General features: G+C 43.6%; 1 protein-coding gene across 2 annotated transcripts in view; it reads left to right on the forward strand.

Annotated features, from left to right (window-relative positions):
* The window catches only part of ANTXR1 (ANTXR cell adhesion molecule 1), a 108776-nt gene extending 82365 nt beyond the window's left edge, over positions 1–26411 (forward strand). For both annotated transcript variants that reach the window (XM_026111493.2, XM_064497888.1), the window contains 2 exons: positions 3696–3776; positions 22004–26411. In XM_026111493.2, coding sequence (XP_025967278.1) covers positions 3696–3776; positions 22004–22276 — 354 coding nt within the window. In that variant the 3' untranslated portion in view covers positions 22277–26411. The remainder of the gene's footprint in view (positions 1–3695; positions 3777–22003) is intronic.
* The last annotated feature ends 433 nt before the right edge of the window (positions 26412–26844 follow it).

Consider the following 26844-nt stretch of genomic DNA (forward strand, 5'->3'; position numbering starts at 1 on the left):
CCAAAAGCTGGCACCCAGCTTTCAATAACTCTCAATGGCAGCTATCTGTGTGCCAGGGGTGCTTCAAATATATCCTCCACAGTGGACAATGACTTAGAAGGAAATCTTAGGAGACTCAGTAGAGAAGTGCATTGAAGTATGCCTTCGTGCATCTTTGTACATCTACATTCAATTTGTCTGTGAATAGCCTGCAAAATGTGTGTGGAATATATGTAGCTTATAGAACATTTAGTTTGTACAACTCTTCTTCAACGTTAAGCTAAGTGGGGAGGTGCCTCACTGCTGGAAGTATAGTTTTTATTCTCCTGTTTTCTTCCTCCCTAGTAGCAGTCACCCCAGTCAGCCATATTCTGCTAGCCAAGTCATTGCAATGCAGATATATTTCATTGCAGTACAACCAGGCTTGCCTGCATTGTGTCTGGTTACTGATTAGCTCCAAGCAGTGCCCATAGGAATATAGGCAAGTCACGTGTTTTGGCATTCCTCATTCATTGATCTTGCAGCTGGTTCAAATCCAGTGATGGAAGTGGCAAGGGTGCACAAGGGAGTAAGAGTGGTTTCCGGAGGATCCGGAAACGTAAGCCTGTTTGAAAATTTGGTCCAATGCCCTCTCTCTTTTCCCTCTTAAAGATTATCATCTAATAAACATAGCCTACCAAAAAGTCATTTGCAACTGTGTTATAATCATAATGACTTCAACATGTGTTCATGAAGGTTATTCATTCTCGCAGTGGGACAGGTTACAGAGTCAACACTTTTCAGTACAGAGCAGTGATGCAGTAAGCACCATCTCATATAGCTGCTCCTTTGTTCCTAAATGCATTGTATTGTCATTTGCATCAGTGCAAGTATTTATAAAACACATTGGTCTCATCTGGGGGAGTTTCACTCCTGCTGGGACCTCATCCAGCTGAGAGACGCAGCTCAGTTGCTTTCCGCGTTCTGCGGTCAGAAGGGTTCACAGTGCACAGAGCTGTACTCTGACCAGCTAAGGAGCTGATAGGAGTTAAAGCAGAGCAGCACTGATTTTGGCACGAAGAACCCTGAATATGTGCTCAGGCAGCTGGAATCCACATGGGCACAGCTACCTGAGGTGGTAGCTGAGAGCTATATCCTTTCCCATCAAAGGTACTGCTGAGTTTCCTCCTTCTTCCTTCATCAGTTCATGCTGTTGGATTACAGCCTCAGGAGATTTTCAGTTAATTTTCAGAGTTTATTCTGCATGGGAGGAAATCAATCCTAAACAGAGGAGTCAAAAGTTTGTTGCAGATCTGTGTCCCAGCTGGAACTTCTCCAAAGTTCAAGGGAGGCTTGGAGAAAAGATGCAATGTATGTCGGGTTCAAGTTCAGTTCTGACTCTGACTAGGAACAGCTTTTTGTTCGTAACAGCAGGAATTCAATTATAAAGGGGAGTATGAGCATTAGGAGCATCTCGTGGGTGATATTTGTCCTTAGCTCCTTTAGAAAATCTCTCCTTTCCACCATCCAAACTCCACACAACATAAGGACAGGTCCAGTCCAAGACCCTACATCCAAATATTCCCTAACTTTGGGATGTTCCACATATGGATAGTGTTTAGCAGCCTAAATCTGTCTGTAGATGAGAGTTTACCTAATTATTAATCCCCACCACACCCCTTACTGGACTGCACCCAGAAAGACAGTGTATGCAGGCAGAATAGCTATATTCAACACAACCATGAGCGCTCATCAGAAAGAGGGGTTCATTTCTGTGAAGCAGAGGTCCTACTATTGCCTTTCCTGAGCAGTAAGGAATCAGCAAAATTGGCTAAACTCGTCAAGACTCTTGGCAGAAGCTTTTGTCCAGAAGATGTGAGCACATGAAGATGAATTTGCATTGTGCTGTTCAGGGAAGCTATCACAGTCATAACATGCAGAGGGAGGCGAGGAGGGATAGCCTATTAGGTCATTGGATCTGCACTTTCAGCCAAAGCGGGATAGCTAACTCAAGCCTATCCTTCACTACTTTTTCCAGTCTGGTTTTTAAAATAACACAGAGGCTTCCACCACTTCTCAGGGGAAATATTTCACAGACTAACAGGCCTCACCCATAGAAAATGTCTCCTGATATTCAGCTTAAATTTTCCCTTGTCCCCATGCTCCAAATGTACTCAATACGTTTGGTTAAAGCAGATGTTAAATTTCCATCTGCTCCATTGGACTCCTTGAAATACCTCTTTGGAAGGTAGATAAATATGCATGTAACAAGCTTCTTTAAAGAAAAAAAACTTGTGAAAGGAGGAGAGCAAGGAATTCAAATCAGGAACACTGAACCAAGATAGCTTGGATCGACAAAAAGCCAGGAAATTCACATTTTAGGACGAGTCATCTCGCTGTCCAACAGCCCTCCATCTCTCCATGCAATACGAGTGCCAGCCTTTACTTGGAGGGTCCTGCCTTTTTGCCAGCTTATCTGCTGGAGGTTTTCTCCCCTTTACATCCACTCCCCAAAGTAACGTCTCTATCGTAGGTACACAGCTATTAACTGAGAGTGGATAGATTGATGTTTGAAATGCCCCAGGGCTTTATCTGCTGCCAAATGTGGCTACTGACACTTGAAAGATTATTGTCATTATTATTGTTATTATCATTCTTATTTGCTGCTGCTACTTCTTAGCATGATGCCAGCTGGATTTTCCCCCTTTTAAAATATCATTTCAACAGTTTAAAAAGTCAGCATAAATAATCCAAGGATCATGACAAGTCCAAAAGCTTCTCAAGGAACTTGCCAAATCCTTAGTCTGTCTGACAGAGGGAAGGGCAGCATCAAACACAGATGCAAGTGAAGATCATAAAGGACCAGGCCTTCTCTCATAATTTGGTGCAGAACGTGTTGCCTGCTACAGCCAGCCAAACCTCTGTGTGTTTGGTTGGGTTAACAGCTTTCTTCTTACCTCTGTTTCTTACCTCTGCTTCTACCTACCAGTCTACGTACCTACCTCTGCTTCCGCCCTCCTCCTCAGGGCATTTAGAGTACCTGTCTGACTTTAAAAAGGCCGCAGGCAGTCTCTAAACAGCTATACAGAAAGGACCATGAGATAAGGCTAAATTCAATGATCATTTGCAACAACTCACCTGCAGGACGTGCCTCAAGGCTGAGGTTGAAGCAACAGCTGGTGCTCCCAGAAAGAAACTTGAAGTACATCCTAAGTTGAGGCTGCTTAGGGCTTTGCTATGCCATGTGTGACCCTGATGCACTTTTCAGCCTTTGTCTCTCCTGTCTCTCTTTAGAAAGACCTCATGGCCCAATTTCCTTTTTAGAAGAGGCACGAGAGCAGACTGGATTCATGGGCAGCTAGCAAAACTAAACAGCACCAGATACCAGGTCTCAGGAGCGCTCTAGATACTGTAGATCTAAGTCGCCTATTACCTTTGGAGATTTTCTAAAGTATACATGAAAGCTAGACACACAGATACTGTTGACTGTCAGTCAGACATGTCTGCTTGTTGCTCATCTGGAAGCCTCATCCTTTGCACTTGTGGGAGTTTCTGAGGGAGGGAGTGTGAGGGAGTTTCTAGGAGAGAAAAGTTTGCTCTCCAACATCTTCTGTAAGCACAGCAAATATTTAAGTGATAAATGTGTATGTCTGAGCTGCATTGTCCCTGCATTGCACTCTGCACAGTGTATTTGTTCTTATATTGAAGATGACACACTGTATTTCGTTCGATTGCAGGGGAAATTGGATGCTCTCTGGGTCTTGCTGCGGAAAGGTTATGACCGTGTATCTGTGATGCGCCCACAGCCAGGAGACAAGGTACCGTGTCTTCAAAACAATTCTTGTAGCTAGGGAAAAAAAAATCCTACTGAAGTTTCTGTCTCCCTTTTCAAGTGGGACAAAAGGGTCGTGAATCTCTTCCCTTGCTGAGGCAGATACTCGTGACATCTCAGAAACAAAAATCCAGTCATGTCTATCAGCTTTGTTTGCAACTGCAGTTCATGCAGTTTCAGACTAACACAGCTTCAAGCGTGAAAGCTGTCCAAGTACTGTGACAAAAATACCCATGTAAGAGCCCAGTACGTTCTTGCTCTTAGATATTATAGCCAGTTTCAATTAATTACATAATTAATTCTGACAAATATCAGAAAACATTCCTGCATTTTTTCTTTCATTCAGGTCTTACACTCCAGAGTGAAACTCTGAAAATACATTAAAAGTATATATTTCGCTACATAAATTTAAATTTCACTGGCATTTTTACAGAGCAAGGTTTGCAGAATAAGAATTGAAACTGTTCTGTGAGAGGGAGGAAGTATTCCCACATATTTCTTGTAAAATCTGTCTTCGTATTTATGAAAAAGGGATAGCAAAACTTTATGCATTTGTGTGTGCTTATGGGCGGAAGGAGAAACTGTTGAAGAGAATGGACTAACATCACTTAACAGGAATTATGCTGTCTCTGGTGGCAGGATACTATAGAGCTACATCTCTCCTACAGAGTAGTATCTCCTCCTGTTGAGTGGAATTAAATGTCTGGGTGCTTCCTCAATCATTTCACACACGCTCATGTTTTGTTCAGCTCTAAGCAGCCAGCAGACACGCAGGGACATGCAGCTGGGAAGAGGGAGCGAGAGCTGCACCTGACCTTTGCAAACTTAGTGTGCGTTCAAGGTCCACAACATGGGTGAAGTGAAACCACTATGGGAGCCATACAATTTTCATCCCCTAACTCTCCTTGCAATTTAGCCAATTACATTCAGTTGCTCAGGGCCGTGTCCAGCTCCATTCTGAATGTCTCTAGGGATGGAGATTCAGCATCTTTCTGAGCCCCTGTTTCAATTTGACCACCCTCATGGTGAAAAAAAGGCAGTTATATAGCTATCTACCTGGTCAATTTACACACGTCTGACATAAATCAACAAAGTGGCGTGGAGTTACTTCAGGAACGTATTTGGCCCAAAGCGTAAGTAACTGTGTGTAGCATTGTCAGGAAACTTAACAGGATATGAAACAACAAAGTAATTTTTTGGTGGAGAAGCATAGCCCTATAATGTTTGGCTCCCTGTAAGGTTTTCCGTTAAATACAGGACCAATGAACTTTTGTGAATAAAAGTTTTAATATTTTCTTGCTTCAAGGGGAAAATTTGCTAAAATGTCTTTGCTTAGTCGCTAATGCCTGGCAACTTTTGTGAATTTTTTCCACAGAAATCAGGGTTTGAAGAATGCCTATTCTATGAATAAATTTTTTGATTTGATGAGCTAAGATCATGAAAAAGATGCCTCTTCCATTTACACTAGGGAATATCCAGAGCAGTTTAATTGAAGTCAATAAAGTTAGTAGTGATCTATATTAGTGCAACTGACAGCAGACTCCCTCCCTGTTTGGTGATACATCTCTCAGACATGTAGTTCTGTGTCTTGTCAGCATAGGGAATGGCAGAATTAGCCCAGATGGGTGTTGTATGATCCAGATTCTAAGTAAATTTAGCTCTGAATGATTCTACTGTGCTATAAAGAGGCCCTGACTTGGGTGCAAATACAGTTTAGTGTGAAAGAGAAACTGGATCAAAGTACACCTAGGCTTATAGCTGCTAAATATCTGTTTCTCTCTAGCTGACTCCTAGAACGCTTGCAAATATTTGGATTACTTTCATGTGTAGATGCACTTCTCTGAATTTCTATGAGGTTAGACCGCTCTTAAAACATTTGTTTTCCCTTGTGTAGACAAAACTATGTGCCTAATTGTTCATCTTTTCTGAACAGCCATGTGCAACGCTCTTGACGTTCTTAGTAACTTTTAGACTTAAGTGAGCAGTTTATGTTTATTCCTTTACAGTAGTGACATAACTACCAGGTGATGTCACCACCAACAGGCCAAAGCAATGTGAGAACTCACTGTAAAATACTAAAATTGCAATGACATTCATTAGTTTACACAGCTGAAATGACAGAATTAGGTAGGGTTTTCCCCTCCCCTATTCAGCAGAGATTTGGGGGTTTTGTTTCCCTGCTTTGGATTTAAGTTGGGAGAAGAATCTAGCTTTCAAGCACTGGGTTAGGCTTTGAGATATCTGACTCACCTCCTGTCTTGCTGTAGACATTCTCTGTGATTTGGGTGCCGTTAATTAGTTTCTCATATCTCACTTTCCCCTTTGTAGATGGAGAAAGTGATTTTACCAGAACTGGGTGTTGAGAAGGTTGGCTTTACAATAATTAGAGATCTCAGTGCAAGAGACTGCAAAGCGATGAGGCAATATTGCTGTTAATTGAACTATGGGAAAATGTGACCAGCCTTGAGAGAAGCATTAATCAAAAAAATAGCAAAAGGTTGCAAAAATAGTTGTGATATTTGCACCTCACAAAATAAGGAGGCTCCAATCCCTGTGTGATCCCAGCCAATCTTCCTGTATTGTTCTCTGGGCCACAGTTCTTCCAAGAGAGTTTAAATGCACGTCTAAGCCTGAGGTTGGACAAGCATGCATGGTCTGGGTTACCTTCTGGTTAGCTGCTTCTCCCAGGCCAGTTCACATCAAATACTATCTCATAAAATATGTTACTGTTTCGGTTTGACTGGAAATCCAGTGGGAAGGTCAGTGCTGATGGGGACAGAAGCATGGAAATGTCTGCAGCTGCCAGTGTGAATTGCTTTCCTTGCAAAAAAAAGCCATCAAGAAAAAGGAGCAACCCCACAGAAAATCTTTTTCCGAAGGAAACCTGTCTGTAGGACAGTGTTGCAAAGAAAAGCTTCTGATGCATTTCTTTGGAATGACAGGAGATTTCTACCCATGCAAACTACCATGTGGCCAGAATCCCTTACCCAGGAAATTGGGACTGGTTTTGGTGCATTGGAGCTTGGATCCAGTCCCTTCCATTAACTCGGAGATTTTTCACCGCTCTCACAATGAGAGTGCCTCTCGTATCACTTGTAAACACAGCCCATCCTCTGAAGTAGATGTTTAATAATCTAAAGTTGAGTAATCTCTTCCTCATTTCATCTTTCCAACCTGGGACATGGTTCTTGATGCCTGTCCAGCTTGCAACAGCGTCCACAGCAAGAGCATTTCAACCCTCCGTTGTCCAAAGTCAGGACCACTCCTACATCTTGTGAAGGATGCATCGCCTGTGCATCAAGTCATTTAACAGACACATTTGTATTCTAGCTCACGTGCCAGTTATACAGCTAAGCACATGGTGTGTCTGGTGGCTGACAGCTACTGTGAAGAAAGTGGTTTTTGGCATGGAGCTCTGAGATAAGGCACCTCACCTCCTTGACCTAACATGCCAGCTGGCCATATCGCACAGGTTTGGATGATCCCAGCACAGGAGATGCTGCAGCATGGCATTATGGAGTAAAGTCACACAGAGGCATCCTTGCACACTCACACACAGACATCCCACCCGTGCTCTCCCAGCAACATATTTCTGGCATAACGTTTGCCAGCACTGAAGATTAGCCAGCGGGGTAGAGCTGTGAGAGTCATCCTGGCAGCAGCGAGCTCAGCTGTAAATTCCTGTGGCCTCTCCATGTGATTCCAAGTAGCTCCCTTGGACCAGGCAGCATGGACAGGGAGCACAGCAAGGACAGACTTGGTCCTCATCAGGTTATGAAATCTTCAGCATGGGCAAATGGCCTCAAGCTTGGGGGGGTTCACAGCTGTCCACCAGCAAATTTGGGCTTGATCCTGTTTTCCTCCTTGGAAGGAAGGGCAGGTAAAGGAGTGCTCTACCCAGCTTGTCAACAAAGGGAGGCCACTCAGAGCTGGTATCAGCAACTTCAAGCCAGCATTGTGATTTTAAGGCAGAGGCACAACTGGTTTGAAACTTCAGCCCTGATACACTGGAGCCATGTGCAAACTCAGCCTTGCCAGCTGCGGAAGACAGGAAGCTTCAGGCAGTCAGACACAGTGCTTTGAGTTATTGCAGCACAAGCAGGTCAGCTTCAGCTTTCCAGCTTTTTCCTGACTCTCCCCAACTTCCTCCCCATACCACCACTTCACAGAGCAGTGTCTCTGCTCTCCAGAATGAGAACTGGCTTCTGGTTATTACAAACGCCCTGAAAAGAGTTGAAAGCTCTCATTTCCTTGCACCACAGAGTCCCCCAGCCCCAAGCTGCCTGTGAAATGCTGCAGTTCTGTGCCTCAGAAGGATGGCTGCAAAGCAAGCGGAGGGGAGATCAAGGGATTTTGGAGATCCCAAATCAAATTCTCCCTCTACACCTGCCCTCCATCGCACTGCCACTGTCAGCTGAAGAAAGCACCTACACCCAAGCACAAAGCTGGATATATGCAGATTGAAGCCGTCTCCAGTTTCTTTGCTACCTCCATATAATTTCCCCCTGCAGTGGTGGCTGCACTCGTTCTCAGAGGAGTGCAGTGTGAGTACCTGCTGTGCTGTGAGAGACCAGGCCGCTCCTTCTCATTCCAGGTCCTCTGCAATAATGCAAGGCAACGGAGACTGTGTTGGGTGCTCTGGCTTCTCTTTGCACACAAGAGCCTTTGATCATATGATGTTCCTAAAAGCTACAAGGAGGAGCTGCTCTGAAAGCAATTTGCACCGCCTTATTTCTCTTTCTTGAATAAAAGAGAGAAGCGCATCTCAGACCTTTGGTGTTGTCACATGGGCACCTTAATTCACCCACTTGGTCAACATAAAAATATGAAGCCAGATGAAAAGTAACTGAAAGGAATCTCTGTTTGTTTTGGAGCCTGAAAAGGAATTGGACTCAATCCCAGGATTACATCATTTTCATATATAAGCAATCCCTTGCTATAATCAGTTACTTTATCCACTGCCAGCACATTAGCTGAGCTGTTCAAAAAGATTGCTTGCGTAGAATGAAACATGGATCTAGCTTCAAACATTGCGTTCACTAGTTTTTACTGTTCATCTGCTGCAGCCCACGCAACTTGCTAGGTACCAAGCAAATCATCAAGAAAGACAGTCCCTGCCCTGGGAAGTTCACCTTAGGCTGTAACAATACATATAGATTCAAGGGCAGTTACTAATAAACTTGCAATTTATATACATTGCAGTGGATAGCATGGGGACTAATGCTTAGATTCCAGTCCTCCTTCCCTGTGTGACCCCAGACAATCCCTTCTCTTTGCCTCTTATCTGTTCATGCTCTGAACCCTTTAATCAAGGTTTAGATGCCTAGTGCTAGGACTATTTCCTCACTGCAAAAGATACCGTGATCAGAATAACTAACTACTAAGTGCCTGATACAGTAAGAAAGACAGATTTGCCCCAAAATTGAGCTGAGGGTTTTTTTTTCCCAACTGTAACAGTTGTCATAATAAAAGATAAACTTCTGCAAAACCTTGCCTTGATCTGTTGAAGTCAAAGGATCTCTCTAATTTGGAAGGATTTTGGTTCAGGCTTAACCCTGCAGACTGCACCCAGGCTCAAGAAAAATAGCATTGTGCGGGGCTGCAGATTCTCCATTCGTGGTTCCTGGGGCACGACGCACAGCGCATAGCTTTGCGTCAGAGGTGCCCAGGCTGGTGCAGGGCAAGCTGATGCTAGCAGGGATGGATGCACAGGATCTGAAGGCAGGACAGCTGACGTAGCATGCTGCCCCTGAGCTAAGGCCTGCCTTCCGTCAAGACTACTCTACTTGGGCAGTGCACCTTGCTTATGTGGCTGCCCAGCTTCTCCTCCCAGCACCTTCATGAGGAATGCCGCCTGCAGATCGATGGGGTCATGATCTCTGACGCTGGATTAGGGCCAGACGTTTCTGGACATGGGAGAGCTGAGACTTCTTCAAGCAAGACTACCGGAAAGGATGCCTGTCCGTAGCCTAGCAGCAGCCTGAATCAGAATCTCAGCTGGCCTTGACCACTATAGCTCCATGGAAGCTACATCAGCAGCAGGTCCCACTCAGCATGTTTTTATATTTGCAGCAACTGGGCACATGCCTGTTTGCATTTCCAAGAGCAAAACATGAAGAAAACTTTGGTCTGGTTTGCAATAGCAGAAGGCTTGTTAAAGTGCATCTTTTATCACAAAGTAGAAGGAAAAGACAGGGACATTGAGGACCTGTTTTACATGTAGCCAGCAAGGCTGAGGTGCCCAAGAAGGTTGTGAAATTCTGTTCTTGGAGTCAAACCTGGAAATGGTCTGAGGTTAGCAACAGACACAGCTGTTTCCAATAAGGCAAGGAAGTCAGAGTCACATGGGATTCCTGTGGTCTTCTCACATTTTCGAAAGACTAGGTTTGCATTTTTGTCAGCCTTAATGAGGTTATTTTTACATTCAAAACATCATCAGATGGGGATGATTTAAATATATATTTTTTTATATATATACATTTTAGAAAACTTTATAGCTTCTATATTGGAGTAAGGGAATGCTTATTAGTGCAAAAAGTGCTCACTAAACACAGGATCCAAATAATTAACTAGTGTTACTTTAAAGCTGTCAGTTGCATTTCCATGATAAACATTGTTCTGTCAGGAATTTAAGAGGAGATTATTACAATGTGTTTCAAGATCACAAGTTTGGCTTGGAACAGCTCAATCTGGGAGCAAATTATATTTTAAATGTTTATTGTAGTGCATTAGTTGCATTGTCATTTTGTGTGTGTATATATAGATATAGGTATATATATATGGAGAAAAAAGCATAACAAAGCCATGTGTAATTATGAGTAAAGACATATCCTGCCTAAGTTAGCCAAAATGCAGGTAGAGGAGTTTTTTCCAGATCTAGTATGGTTTTGCAAGTTTACTGGTCAAATCATTTAAGCTAGGATCTTGTTAGATCTCAGTGAGATGATCCTGGGACAAATTGTGGCTAGTTATGACAAGAGGATGGGGTTATGAAATATATGAAAATATCCCTACTAAAGTAATCACAAGTGTTGTTACAATGAAGGGAAGAATGTGTGTGTATGTGATGACATAAAAATTGATCTTAATATAAACAGAACAGCCAGTGTATGAAATAAGACCAGTTTACAGCCAGATTGCATGAATCTTCACTACAGAAAAACCCTGTTTTTCAACAAAAGCTTACAAAACTCCTCTCTGACCTACCATCACACTAATATTTTTATATTACAGTGAAATGCCAAAACCTCAAATTAATGATTTCAGGCTTCACTGTGAATATTTTATACAGCCTAAGGAATTCAGATGACCATTCTGGATTATATCAGTCATTCATCTCAAATGACCGTTCCTTGTGAAAGGCCCAATTCTGCAAAGCATGGACTTTGTGCTGCATGTTGGTCGCTTTTAAGTTCCATTGCATTTATTGAGACTCACTTGAGCATGTGCTCTGATGCTGCAGGCTTGGGCCTACTTCTGTGCAGCTATGCAACAGAGGACAGGAAAGAGCTGTCTGACCTCAGCTGGTAACGATGCAAAGGTCTTAAGCCTAAGGATGTGTAGCCCTTTTTATTTGCATACTGCTATTATAATTATAGATGTAAGATGTCCAGCTGAGCTGAAGGTCTGTGGGTTACTCTCATATGGCAGCAGAGCGGTCCTCTGGTTCAGGCAGTACGCTGGGAGTCTGGAGGCCTTGAGTTGCACCTTGAGTTGTGCCAGTGACACACAGAGTGACCTTGACCAAGGCACGTAATCAACTTCCATTTCCCAGGGGCTTTTCCTGTCTTCCAAGTGAGGCTAGTCCAATGTGTTTTCTTTCCCAAAGCATTTGTGAAAATAAAGGATGGAACACAGTAATAAATATAAAATATTAGTACTGATAATACTGAGCTTCAGGGTTTTGAGGTTCAGGACGGTACATTTTAGAGGGCCCTGCAGTTATTTTTGTTAATATACATACAAATTCCAAACATATATGTGGTATTTCAGAAGAGCCATAAAGAGAGACCATGTGGAGCGTGGCAGGGCAGCGATCATCCTGTGTGGGTGGCTAGTGTAATTCCAACTAGTCTTGTGCTGCTTTATATAATGCTATTCTGCTGCCAGGGCTTCAATTCGTCGTGTTACCTCTGCTATAATCAACTGCCCATTGAAGCCTGCAGGTACTGCGCTGTGTATGCCACCCCTTGTCCAAGGCAAGTGGATAAGCAAAGCCCAGTCTCTTTCAGAGAGGAGTAAAGGACTCCACCAATAATGAAGGACCCCTGCCCATACATCCTTAGAAGCAGTAGAGACCTATGTGTGCTAAACAACAGCCTGTGTCTTACCCCATATTGCCAGTGACTGATGGACCATGGGAAACACAAGTGTGCAATTTATTTCAGTGTTAACCACCAATGACTGGTCGTCAGCTGCTATGCACTTGCAATAAACTCAGCCGTTAGCAGGTTCATGAGGAACTGTAAAGCCCATTAAATATTGCTGGCACACAGGAATACTGTTTTTAACTTGAGGACGCATTATTAGAGCTATATCAAAAAACGCGGAAGGAATGTAGCAGTAACCTGGGGCCTTTGCTTGGAGTGCACAAATCCAATCAAAACATCCCAAAAGCCATAATTATTTGTTCATAATTGGATTCAAATTCTGCCACACAAACCTCCAGTGTTTCCCACTGAAAGTCATGAAGTCTGTTTCAGTACATGGTAGCCAAGGAGAGTGATAATATGGGGCAGGCTAGGTATTATTAATTCACTGTGAACATCACAAAGCACAGGAGGAAAACATATTACCCTTCAAAGTCCCCTGGAGTCCTCTCTTATTTTGAATTTTTAGTCTATTTTAGAGATGAGGGAGTTCAGATTTAAGGTAATTGTCTGATTTCACACCATGTTCTTTCAAAGCATCATGAATAGAAACTATGAAGGACCCACCTCTTCCCAAAACTAAGAACAGCAACCAGGGGTTATGATTTAAAATTCCCCTGTTTTAAACACTAGACCACATTCCCTATTCAGACCTGAGAATAAAACCAGCCACGTGGACTCCAAGTCACCCCCCAACACACATGTACACTCCTGCTTGCTTGGTGATTCCTCTTTCTGCAGGCTGAAAAATGCACAGATACTAATAAGGAGCTACTGTTCAACTGAGCCTAAGCTAACAGGTTTCTGCTGATAGGCTGCAGAGCTTGAGAACAAAATTGTAACCTTTCTGCACGTATTATTGCAGTGGGGTTTTCCATTAATAGCCATGGAAAAATTAACCTAAACATTAGCTCTTTTTCCTGGAACTAACAGCCCGAAAGCCAAAAGCTTGGTGATCTGCTCGTCAGCTTGCTGGGCTACTGCAAAGCAGACTGCACATTACCCTAAAAACAAAGCACAGACATGGCCTTGTGCTCTCTAAGTGCTGGACCTCTGTTTCTGAAGCAGGGAGAATAAACAGCTCATAAAGCAGAGCATCCCAGTCATCTACTGATTAGGGCAAAAACTTCTCCTGGACAGAATTACAAGATTATGCCTTTAATATTCACATGCAGAGATCTACCTAGGAAACCAAGGCAAATACTGCAAACGGGATTGCAGGGATGGGAATAATTTCTCACTGAATGCTGGAAGGCAAGTGGACAATAATTTCTGTTTCCCTCAGCCATTAGCACTGACCTGCACAGAGCAGTTTTCCTGGGTGACATAACACAAAAACAGCCGTAGGATTGTGTTGCTCTCCCATTCACATAGCAGAAGATCCTTTCCTGAACCATGCCCTGGCTTCTCTGCCCAAAGGCAGATTGCACCCAAGGAGCTCATCCCTGAGTCACTGCTTTCTGGAAGAGCAGATCCTCTACTCTTCTGCCCCCCCAAAGGGATATTTACCATTACGCTTGATTAATTGTTCCAATTACCATTGCCAAAAGAACGCGTTTCATTTTTCTTTAGAATTTTTCTCTCTTTTCCTCATACCCAGTAGACTTTGTTATTCAAACTCCAGACGAAAGATCACAGTCCTGTGTGAGACTGTCTTTGATGTGTCACTCAGCATTTCTCCAAGACTAGCTACCTCTTTCCAGAAAGACAATGGGAAGAATGACCAGATCTTCCTGGAAATGACACTCGTCCCACAGTGTAAATAAGCCAAAAGTTGCTCCTGCAAAAGCAATCAGGCCTTATTTGCTGACATACAAATGCCCACTCATCACTGAAAGAGCCACGCTCCCAAACTCTCTGGCACAAGCTGAAGATGAGGATATTAAGCTCATTCCCACGCTTCAATTTGGCAAGGTAGAAGCCTGTATCATCTTGTTTCACTTTTCGTAGGAGTTTGCCCTGAATGTTTTCTCTTCAGTAGGTTCCCAGCTGGTTCAGTCCTGCACAATGTAGCTGGAGATACCAAGCACCAGAGACTGGCAGAGCAATGGGTGTTATCTGGATTGTGGTAGGTCTGAAAAACTAGTCACAGGCCAGGAGTTATGAGTAAGCTTATGAGTAAGATTTCAACTGGAGGTTGAATTGGCAGAACCGCTCTCTGTACTGTGAGGCCCTCAGATACACAGTGCTATATATGTATGTATGTCTGTGCGTTAGTCATAAGCCAATGACTGAGCTGTTGTGACTCTTATTTCAAATTCTGTGAAAGATCTGAGAAAACTGCATTACTTTATTGAGTTTAAAGGATTTTCTTCTTCAATTTATAGGAATACATATTGCTTGAACAGAATGATATAAATATAAATAAAAACCATTGTCTTAACATCTGAAAAGACCAAACCATATGTAATGCATCAAAGAAAGTTAGATAGTTTTTCTTCTTTGTTTCCTCCTGAATTTAAACAGGATGCTTATCTGCAGTGTAGGAAACTGCATCTGATCTAACTGAGGCTCACTAGCCATGCGTAAGATGACTTGTCACTAGCTTTGCAAATGTGTTTATCGTTCTCATATGGGGTAAATTCCACCCTCTTATTATTTTCAGAAGGAAATGCCATTTTGTACCACTCTTTTCATGGGGTTAGAAATTTAAATCTAGCGTATCATGTGGTACTGATACCTGACTGAAAATTCTGGAATTTGCTCCAGACTTCACCACTCTGTAATACTTTTCACAAGGTTTTTTAAATTAAATCATAATAGTTGATAGTTTTCAATGATGCCTCTACAATAAAAGACCAACTTATTAGAACCCTGTTGGAGTCATGATCCGAAATTCCTTCTTATCAGTGGAAGTCTTCATCTTCATTTGGGGAGAAAATAGGTCAAGCATCCAATTTATCATTTATTGAATGACCAAGGTGGCTGGAATGTCTTGGGAATGGTAGGTTTCATAGGCAACACTGGATTCAAGTCCTTGTATTTAGTAACGAGACAGATGAGAATGTTTTTGTTGCAGTGATGTTTTATCACAAAATGAGACAGCTTTAATAGTTGTTTGGTGACTAACAGATAGAGAGGTAGGCTTTTGATTACTGTGCTTGCTGCAGGAGGCATTGCTTTCTGGCATTACCAAGCCTACGCAATGCAGACTGATCTCACTCAGGGAGGCTGGCTAACAAAGCCCAGGAGCTAGTTAAGTTTCCTAAAACTGTCTCCAGACACCCTTGTGTGATTTGAAAGGCAGCACACCGCCAGCTCAGGTCGTGAAAGCAAGGATGTTTTAAGCTCTCAGAATCCCATCATGTGCCAGAAGATGTCTGGGATTTGGGGGTTTATCTTGACAGAGGGTTTCAGGGCAGTAAAACCCCCTAGTAACCCAAGAGCACCTCAATCCTTGCTTTCTTCAAATGATAAAATGGTGGTGGAAAGCAGATATTGTATATTCCTGCCTTTGTCTATTCTCAGTATCAACTTATCCCAGTGCAAAGTAGCGGATTTTTGGAGAGATGTTTTGTCAAGTGCCCTAAGCAAAGACCTTTTTCACAAGAGGGGAGCCACACCATGTTGGCTACAGGCAGTTTTTCTCTATAGCCACAGGAGAGGCAGCATGAGCTTTTGTGGGGAGGCAAATTGCCAGTTTACCACCCTCCTCTCCCTGTGGGGCTCAGAGCTGCTATGAGATCCACTGTGACTCTCCACTTTGTATTCTTCTTTCTCTCCCCACTCATCACCCTCACAGATGTTTGTGGAAGTTTTATGCCTGGACTGAGTTCAAATCAAGCACCAGGGCTCTTTGGTAGGGAGGATCTGGGCTAGGAGATTTAGCATTAGTTTATTTCATCCATATATGTGCTTTCTTTGCTTTTCAAATAGCTACAGTTTAGTAAATCATGTCTTTCCGGAGACTAGCAATAACTCTTGCATATATTTAATGTCTGCCTGTTACTCATTTGGCCAGTAGCTCCAAAAAGTTTTTGTGCTTGATTCAGAATCAGGGACGAAATCACAATTTAATCTCTTCTCTTCTCTCTTCTCTTCTCTCCTCTCCTCTTCCTCTTCCTCTTTCTCTTTTTCTTTCTTTCTCTTCTCTTCTCTCTTCTCTCTTCTCTTCTTTCTTTTTTCTTCATTTCTTCATTTCTTTTTCTTTCTCTCTCTCTCATAACAATAGGGTAAAACAGAATATTCTTTATAGAAAGTCTGAATTATTAATAATCCCTACAAAACAACATTAAGGATTGTATCTTTTCCAATGCCTCTCCTTAAACCCAGGAGCTCAGAAGCTAGTCCCCGTGTTTTATGATCTTAAAATCCTGCTATTTTTCCAGGTATTAATTCCAGCTTGATAGGAAACCAAGTGAAACAGAAACATTTTTCATCTTCACTTCAGAAAAATGTGCTCAGTCTTCCCCTGTTAAAGAGAGATCTTTTCAGTACTATGGAGGGCATGCCACTGCTCTGGGACTGAACTCCGATTCCTAAATTACCTTTCTGCTGTGCACTATATGAGCCTCACCCTAAATAGCTGGAACCACAGAGAGCAGGGCTGGAATGAAACAAGAAAAAAGCTTTCTCCCAGTTTGAGCCCTGCACTGGTGGGGGGACAGATATTTAGCTGGTTAGAGAAAAAAGAAACACTGCAGTGTCTCAGGAGAACGGTCCATCTTCCACTCAGCTGGATTCAGTGTGCCAAATCCCACTCAGTGGGTCAGGGCAGGTAGAGTTCTAGGCAGGTCAGTGTGCTCTGTGCTCTAAATGATAGTCCCTCTCCCAGCTAGTTTACAATCTTTCATGGAAACAGAAAGAAAGGCGTGAGGAGGTAAGAAGTGGCTCAGAGAAGGCTGTGGAGTTCCTAGGAAGTGCCACAGCTTGGGTGGAGCATCTGCTGCTCTTCGCACCTCTGCTCGCCAGCTCTGTGTCCAAGACATAAATACTCCAGCTCGTTCTCTTGAATGCACAGCAACCACCACCCTGAGCTATAACCTCAGTAGACTAATGTCCTCCTCACCCCAGCTCCCACCCTTCTCTTTCAGCCCTGGCAGCCCTCCTTTCTCAAGCAGATGTAAAGAACAAAGGGAAAAGCTTGGATCAAGTGTGCAACCCCACGGCAATCTGTGCGCAGAACATTCACAGGGCAAGGCCTGTGGTCAGAGGAAGTGAGCCTCCTGAGGTTGAATGCTTTGCTGTCTCGGAGGCAGTGCTGCCTGCCTTCATCCCCAAGACAATTAGCTGTAGAAGGTGAAAGAGCAAGGCCACTCCAAGCTGAATTCATTATGCCTGTGCCTGCGAGCAATATTCTCTAGAAAAACAACATAAAACGCGGGAGTGAATGGCCCTCACTGATTTTGATGATTCCGCTAAATTTCAGATCTAATAATGTGTCCATATTGCTTCAATTGTCTCTTCTGAGGCACAGCTGTGACTCTCTCCCCCGAAGCGTTGCGGCTGCAGAAAGGGAAATAAAACCTAGCCAAGGCGTTCAACACAGCAACCCTTTAATATTCAGTCTGTTCCCAACGTTCATACATTCTGTATCTCCAGCTTCTTTCTCCACGCTAAGAAGGCTCATAGAATTGCCTCCTCTTATTCTCAAAGCTGTGGTATAATCTAGTTAAAGAGCTTTTTCTCCTGGGATAAAAGGCAACTTCTGTTTAAGGCTCCAAAGTAGCACTTAGGAGAAATGCCTCCTGGAGATTCTGCCACCATCTCCCATATCCACCCCACCTAAATCTGGACATCTAAATGAGGTGAGAAACCTAGGCAGATAGCCAAGAGGAGCTCCTAGCGGGTGGCCATACAGTCCCTCCTAAAATGTGAGTCATACAAAGGCCTGTATGTTTCCACTGACTGTAGAGAGATCCTGCACTCCTCTTACCTGTAGTTCCTCAGACACCTGCGCTGGTTATGCATCCAGATCCCCAAGGCTGAAGAAGACATTTGGGCCCAGATCCTTAGAGGGTGTACAACTGCTCACATCAAATTTTATCTGTGGGATACACTGAACTGTGCTGGCAGTGGAGAGCCCTGTAAAAACTTGAATGGATAGGTGATTGGCCAGCCAACTTGATCTTCATCCAGTCAGTTTTCCAGATAAAACAGCACTGAACTAAGGAGTAGGTCAATGATGCTGATGTTTTATTTTTCTATTGCAATTATATGGTACAAGGCCCAGCTGTGAATCAGGGCCCCCTTCTGGTAAGTGCAGGTGGGAAAACACATCTCTTGCCATGCAGTTCAGAGAAAGCTGGGTCTGCCGGTGCTCTAGGATTACTTGTCTGTGGTCACATTCTGGCTAGCGCAACCTCTGTAGTTCTGTGTCTGTTATCAGATTGCTAGATGCAAGATGAAATCCGCGTTTAACATCCAGCTTTTTGGTTAAAGTATTTCTCTTCCCCGCAGGTCTGCTTTGCATTTGTACCCAGAGTACTACTAAAACATTTTCTGTCTCTCCTGCGCAATAGCATAGTAATTTTTTTCCTGGATTTCTCCTTGTCATTCAATCTGACAATCCCTTCCCTTGGAGATGTTGGCTTCTCCATCTCCTCTGAGGCAGTGTAGTTGCCAAAGTCCATTCTGGACTGAAAACTCCTATCTGGCATTCTCCCCGCAGCTGCATGGGTGAGGGAAATGTCGAGCAATGAAACACAAGAAGAATTCCCTTGGTCTGTCAGTCACATGAAATGAGGAAGAATCCTGAACTGTGTATCTGCTCTTCACACATGTAGGATGCCCTGCAGAATTACCCCTTGCACAGTAGTAGAAAGTGAGGCCTAACAGGTCACAGTCAATTTGCCACACAGCAGCTGACCCAGGCAAGAAAGGAAATAGGAGGAGATGGGAAATTGTGTGCTAGAGCTGAGATAAAGGCCAACTCTTTATCCTGTTTGAAGGGGAAGGAGGATTGAACTCTAAAGTAAGACCAGCGTAATGCATATGGGAAGGAGGAAGGGATATCTGAGAGTACCACTACATGCTGTGCTAGTTCAGGGTTGAGTCTGGCTTTTGTGTCTGCACTTCCCATGCTGTCTGTTCTCTGGCCTGCATCTGACCAGCTCACACTCGAAACTCCAGTCTGACTCTCATTCGAGCCAGATAGCACGTCCAACAAGTCTGCGTCAAACCGTGGTTATCAAGGACAGTGGAGACATTTGAGTAAAGAGCTCTCTGATTTCAAAGCAGCCCTGGTACTGGTGAAGAAGAGTTATCATTAGTTACAGATATGAGTAGTGGTTTTTGGGCACAGAATCACTAGGTGGTAGCTGACCACAAAAACTAGTGTAAAGCACAGTGCAGCTATACATTGGTATGAGCTGCTAGCGCTTTCATATGATAATGGCGTTGCTGATTTATCCAAGCCAATTTTCATCAACAAGAAGTCAAATCTTTGCCAGGGAAGTCAAACCCTGCGCAGCATGTAATATCTTGTCATTTGGGGCCATCCTTTGGGCATCACCAGAAGTGCTAGTCCGCAAGCCCTGCCCCGGCCCCAAACCCAAGGATATCTGAGCCTCGCTGCATCCTCTTGAAGGCTTTTTGGGCGGTGCTGTGTTCCATTTGGATCAGCAGCACCATAACCTCACCCCTGGAGCATCCAGACAGAGTATCTCTCTACACGAAAACAATTGCAACTTTTTGTTTTCTGGCTGGGATTCCTGGACTGCTGCTTTTTGTTCGGGTTTATTTTATTTTCAACATAAATAAAGAAAACAAAACCAGTGCAAGCAATAGTGTGAAGCTACTAAAGTTGCATTGCAGGAGACATGGAACTGGAACAAGGAAAATGTTCTCATGGGGCCTTTTTCTGAGTAAAATTGGTTAATCTTGAGTTCAGACTTTCATTCACTCAGCGGGGCTATCCCACCTTATTTACTTAAAACCACAGCAAAGTGCATTAAAACACCGTTAAAGCAGAGACACCAACCTACAAAGAGAAAATAGAACTAAGGACTCTTAAGTTGAGATGGCTGTGTGCCTATTTGAGGCTTTTCTCTGCCTGATCATATGGTGCCCCCTTGTTGGCCAGCATCAGAGATGCTGGGATGCTGCGGAGGGAGTGTAGTGTTTCTGATCAGGGATGTTGCCCACTCTGGCACTTCCCTTTGTGTCAACATTTTGTGCTGGGCAAAGGATGGAGAACATGACCCCACTGCACAGATGCTAATGGTAGCAGACAGTACAGGGCAGCAGCTGACCCTCTCCTCCCTTTCCCCCTCCATGTGTTGTCACGCTCGCTGTAAGGACAAGCATTGACTGAGAGGCATTAACCCCCATGGAGGGGCATTACCTTAGGCGTATTCATGCCAGTTATGTGGGTCTCTGCTCTGCCCCAGAGATCCCTTGCTCAAGGAGAGCCTGAGTTGAAGCCAAGAGTTCTTCCTTCTGGCGGAAGACCAGGGCTGAGCCATGCTGAGGAGAGTGTCCCGCACTCAGAGCAGCCTCGAGGTGATGCTGTCAGGGTTCAAGGCGCTCTGAATTCCTTGTTTTCCTTAAATGACCTTTGCTTGCACATGACAGCCTGCACTCAGCTGTGGGCTGCTCTGCATACTTCATCGCTTCAGCGAGGAATCCGCTTTCCTCTGCTGAGAGGCTAAGGCTCAGACAGATGTTTCTTCGTATCCACAGAGCATGATGATATAATTTGCAGAGCCCTTGGAGAGGAGCCGTCTGTATCTCTTTATGTGTCAGCCCCTTTGACGCCAGCTCTTCTCATCCCCGTCAGAACCTTCTCCAGCACCCCCCTGCCTTTGTACCAACGGCTCCCTCCCTTCACCGTCACCCCGTCTTCTGCAGAGCGCTTGTCCATAGACTGGGCACAGCAGGGATGAGATGCAGAGCGGTGCAGAGGATTCAGAACTGCTCCTGTTGTTGCCCCAACAGATCTACTCCAGTCTGTATGGGCTCAACACTCCTTTTGGCATTTTTTCACCAGGAAAAACATTTACTTTGGGAAAGGAAAGAGGAAAACAGAAAAGAAGCTCACACTCACAAATTCAAAAGCAAACTAGGGACTCAGAAATCCTCTAGTGCCTTTTTGGATGATTTCATATCTGAAAGAATGAATCCATAACACAATAATGCTGATTCTGACATTTGAGTATTTACAGTGGGATCTTTTGCAGGTGGAACTTGGGAGGAAAAAAAAAAAAAGCAGCTCAGGGGGCAAAGGTTTTGTTTAAAAATGTACAACAAACTGTAGCTTAGCACCATTCCCACAGAAGAGCAAGAAAAGCAGTTTATTGGCTTCACATGAGTGCTAGAATATCAAGACAGCCTAATGAAGAATGGAAGTATTTCAGGAAAAATTCTGAGCAAGTAACTGTTTTAGTGAAATGAATCATCCTGCCTGCCTGGTTGGTAAATGATTAGGAATAGAATACAAAAGCTGTATATTTGAAGAGAGACCCCAAAGGTGCAAAGTCCAGATTTCATGCTGGTGGAAGTTTAAGGCGGAGGTCTGGGGAGAGGCGGCTGTAGAGGCAGGGACCCTGGGTCATGCACTGATTCAGAAGCCGGCGCAGAGGAACAGGAACGGCTCTTGCAACTTCCGTGTGACTTGAGGTACTTTGTGCTCTGCATAAAGTTCCTGGAATGAGGAGACAGCATGAGGATTGCATCCTCCTTCACTACAAAAGCCGTTGTTAGCATTTAATTTTTACCTCTTGGTTGCTAAAACAGGACTTGTACTTAGAGTGTCCATCTCGGGGAATGAGAGGGGACACAGCAGTATGCCCAGGAATGTAAAAGCTGACGTCAGATTTGCACACAGCCAGGAAGGTGCATCAGCTGCGATGCCGTTGCTCCAGTCAGTAACCTTGCTTTTCCACTTTCTCCTCTTTTGTTTTAGGGCCGTTGCATCAATTTCACCAGAGTGAAGAACGCAGAGGCCCCACCTAAATATCCACTCAACAACGCCTACCCTCCATCATCTCCACCCCCGGCACCCATCTACAACCCCCCACCCCCGGCACCCATCTACACCCCCCCTCCGCCCAGCTCACCCACACCGCCCACCCCATCCCCGTCCTCCACGCTCCCACCGCTCCCCCCACCACCCCAAGCCCCACCTCCCAACCGGGCCCCCCCTCCATCCCGGCCCCCGCCTCGCCCGGCTGTCTAGGGGGTCAGCCTTGCTCCCGTCTCTCCCAGAAGTGTTCGAGAGGCTTTTTCAGCAGTACTGTATGACATCCATCTTTGTGGGGGGATAGGGGAGCGGTTAGAGGAAGCCGGACCGTTTTTGAAATGGGTGACAACAGAACGAACCACTTTGTAGTCGTCTTTCTCCTTCTGTTATCTTTTTTTTGTTTTTAATCCCTTGTGCATCAGTGCCACCAAAATATCAAAGCAAGAAAAGCCAAGAGACTGCAAGAACAAGGCAAATAACTTTCTTTCAGCAAGGCTGTCTCCCCTTCTTGTCCCTGCCACTTCACTGTGCCTTACCATGCAGATTCCAGGAGAGACTGAAGAAATGAATGAATAACTAGGGTAAGCTCTCAGGAAGGCAATCCCCCCAGGGAGGACAATAAAAGACTCCTGCAGGAGCAGACATCCCAGCTAGCTACTTGGAGACAAGTGCACAAACTTCACGGTACAAGACTCAAGGTACGACAAAAAGCCAATCACGTCTTGCTCACGTGCCAGCTGCCAGGCAAATAATAGCAACAGCAGGTCTGCAAGTGTAGAAACCCTTTTAAATCCAGAAAGAATTGATGACAAGCAGCTGTTGCCATGGACCATGCGTTGGAGAAGGGAAGTATTGTCATCTTGGAGGATCCAGGAAGGAGAAGGGGTAGGTCTCTGGTGTCTGGATTTGCGTATGTTGGTATATGGAAGTGCAGGTGAATGAAAATGGAGTGCCACTAGGAAAATGAATCACATGGAAAAATAAACCAGTCGGTATGTCCACGAGGCTTTGACCCCATCCCTGAGGACAAGCAATAACTCACAGCAGGTCAGCCTTCAGTGCTCCCCGTGGGGCAGAAGAGTACATAAAAACTGAGCAAAGGAATCTGGGGAAAGTATGGTTGACAGAAGCAGTTTGCATTTAATTTTTGTCCATCTAATTAATCGTTCTGCTGAGTTCAGCAGTGTAATTTAATGCTGTTTTCCATTTTGAAAGGAAAGTTTCTGAATATAAACAAGTGGTTAGGTGTATTGATTTCTTTAAATCCAGTCTTCTTGGGCTTCTTGTTATTGTCAGTTTGAAATGATTACCACTGATGCGTTTCTTTTTTTTCTGTAAATTACATTCTTTTGCCCTAAAAATGTTTCCACATGGATTTTTATTTTTTGTTTTCCCTTCCTGAATAAGTAGTGGATGCCTTCCAGACTTGTAGTGAAGACAAGCCAGTGTGCTTACTCACTCTTGTCAACTCTCAACAACATCACTTTTATTAGCAATTGTTGACGAAGGCAAAAATCACACAGAGGACGTGCAAGATGGGAATCAGTCTTCCGAGAAATGCACTGGCTGCATTTCTGCATGCTTTCTCCTCGCCTTAATGGATCCCCACCATATTCCACAATACTGCGTATGCACACGTTTTAACCTATAGCGAACTTTCTGAGCACCTGCCTTTGCAACACAGTGCTAGAAATAGGTGAGATCACTCAGCACTTCAGTCGAGCCTCTGGCTCCCTAGTTTACTGTCAGGATCAGTTCTCACAAAATGACTCTCTCTGTGGAAATTACGAAGTCATAAAGGTAAACCGTCTTTGTAGCTGCAGTTCTATGAATAGCTAAGGGTTTTCATACTCATATAATTTTCTACCAGATAAAGAAATGCTTTGCCAAGTAAGTGCTCTTGGAAATACTAATTCTAGCTTTTCTAGCAAAAAAACAAAAAAAAAGGAAAAAAAAAAAGCTCAAAAAGGAAAAGGAACAGACCAGTTAAAGACTCAGTGAAGATTTGGCCTGGGGTCCTTTTGGTAAGGATGTTTGTGAATGAACCTTTACCATGAGACTCAGAGTCAGTCTGACTGTCATTCAGCAACCTCACCCACCGTTACAGCCGTATATCATCTATTAGATGAGATAAATATAGCAATCGCAATGGATCTGAAGATTCATTCTACAGCCAAGGGCTGGCTGTTCTGCAAAAAAGCTAATTCACCCACGCCACTGTTTTGTCTGCAGGCAGCACAGAGCAGTCCCCAGTTAGGAGCAAAAGCAATAGTTTTGATATTCACTATGTCAGATAGTGTCAGCTACAGGCCGTGGTTAGTTCAACAAGACGACTTTGTGATTGTCAGGTGGGACTGGCAAACTTTTAGCACCCTGACACAAGTTTGGTTGGACTCCCTCTTATGATGGATGGGATCTAGTTAAATAGTTGTTGATTGGGTGTGATGATGAAAGGTGTAAAAACTGGATATAGTGTAATACAGGATCGATAGATATTTCTCCTAGCAGATCCTCAACATTTCAAAAAAGCTTGGGAAGGAGATTGATTTTCAGCAATATGGCATTGAGTTTTTGTGTGTGTTTGTGTGTCAATTAACCAATAAATCTAAACCTACTGCTGGGGGAAAAATAAAAGCATTGTGTACTCCGTGATTAAAGCTAACTTGTTGCAGATGTGTATACAAATTTTCATTCTGTTCCCCAAATTAACGGGGAAGAAACCCTAACCGTACAAAGGAAGCAAAAGAAAACCTAGATCAGTTAGACAAAAATAGTGATTATAAAATACCCTCTATGCAATCATCCAGTTTATGAATAAAAAACAAACTCCAAATTTTTTGTTGTACATATTGTTATTGCATGCTTACCATATGTTAGATGGAAGCATTTCCTATCCAGTGTGGATAAAAGAACATTTTTCAAGTTGTAGTAAATTATTATAAAGCCAATGATATTTCATGGCATGTTATTGTATCAAGCTGTGCTTGTTGTATTTTTTCTTTATGGTTGTATTGCTTTTTATAAATGTACAAATATTTCCTGTAGTGACGAATACCTATTTTACATAGCATTAATTGGAGCACTAGAACTCTAAGCTATATACGCCCTTGATGCATAGGCAAGGCGTTATGCACAGCAATCCAGGGCAGGACATGGCCAGAGTGCGGTGGGGACAGACAGACTGACTGTTCCTGCTTACAAATGGAGGGATTGACTGGACACAGAGGCACGCTGCTGTCAGTGACTCAGTTTTGCGAGACCCTCACTCACCTTCTCAGAAAAAATAGAGCAGATGTTTGGTGACACACTTCGTATCTGATCTTGTATTTAGGATCAACCTAAGTGTGCCTGCTAAAATAGCATCCTCAAAGGTACTGCAAGTGCTTTTTTTATAGAAACTATACTCTTTTTTTTGCCAGTCCCTAAAGATTAACTTACAAACCTGACTTAAGGTGACCAAGAGTGAGAATTTGGGCACGAATTTAAATCAGCTTCCCCTAACAATTAATGCTATGTAAATGAGGTTGAATTAGCTGGTGTACTGTATACTGACATATGGTACCCTATGTATTCTCTGTCTATAGAACATTCCTAGAAACACATTACACAGGCTACCAGTCCACACTAGCCAATTTTTAAGTAAATGTTCATTATAGATCAAAAGGAGTTGAGTGGCACTACATCTGCTCTGCAGTTTCAAAAGACTTCATCAGGTCTCACTGTTCACTAGTTGCACATGCTCATATATAGGATTGGTCTAAACAGCAACAAACAGATGTTTGATGACATTAAATAAACAGTTATATGTTTCATTTGCTCTAAATAAGTCACTTCAGCTACTCCTGTTGTTCTTAATTCATGCAAAACTCTTTATCAGTGGGTCCTGCGGCCTCAAAGGACTAAGCAGTTGTATTTGACAAGGATTCAGACTTTTTGTGTTTTGATTGCTAAAAAAGTTACAAATTGTTGCTGGCTGTATTTTGAAGCATTCACCCACAGGAACCTTAGCAGTCTTCAGAATTCTCTCTCTGCTCCTTGGTGTGTCAAGGCATCTTCTGTCGCTGTTTATTTTGGGAAAGCGGGGGAATGTCTGCTTTCTGAGAGCTCTGGCAAGGTTTGAGGGTAGCCGATCGGTAACATTGCCTTTAATGTGGTGCTGATGCAGCAAAGGAAAAGCAAAGGAAAAGAAACGAGCCTCCTGTTTCAACGTCCAGTTGAGTTTTTTTGTCAGTTCAGCCAGTGCTATGCAATGATGTTTTACTCCCTCTGTTTGTTGCATGTGTCATTTGTTAAATTCAGTCGTTACTCTTGCTGACCTTGATGTTTATTATTAAAGAACTACACAAATTTATGCTGGGCTCCAAAAGATTCATTGACTAGGTAAGGGGAAAGAAGCGGGAGACAGGAGGATCCTGCTCAACAAGTTTTCTCATAAAACTGACTTTCCATCACCTTGGAGAACTCATGCTTGGTGATTTTCTTCCTGACAGACCAGAGCGCTTGTATCCGACACAAAAGCATTCAGATGTGACATAGCCTAAACCCTCTGCTCTTCTGCTGACATCCGCAGCCTCGCCTTCCAAATACAAAATAACTTTTCATTTCACGCAGCTAAACTCAGCAACCTTTAACACAGGCAACTTTTAACAAAGGCAGTTACTTCATATAACCGCTACGAGAAATAACTAAGCGTGTTTCCACCCACACTTGCTGATAGTCCTTCTTTCTTCCTTCCTGCCTAACCATCACTAACCCATATATCTGGACTTTGATATGGTTGGGAT

The sequence above is a fragment of the Dromaius novaehollandiae genome, chromosome 26, assembly GCF_036370855.1.
Source record: "Dromaius novaehollandiae isolate bDroNov1 chromosome 26, bDroNov1.hap1, whole genome shotgun sequence".
NCBI lineage: Eukaryota > Metazoa > Chordata > Aves > Casuariiformes > Dromaiidae > Dromaius > Dromaius novaehollandiae.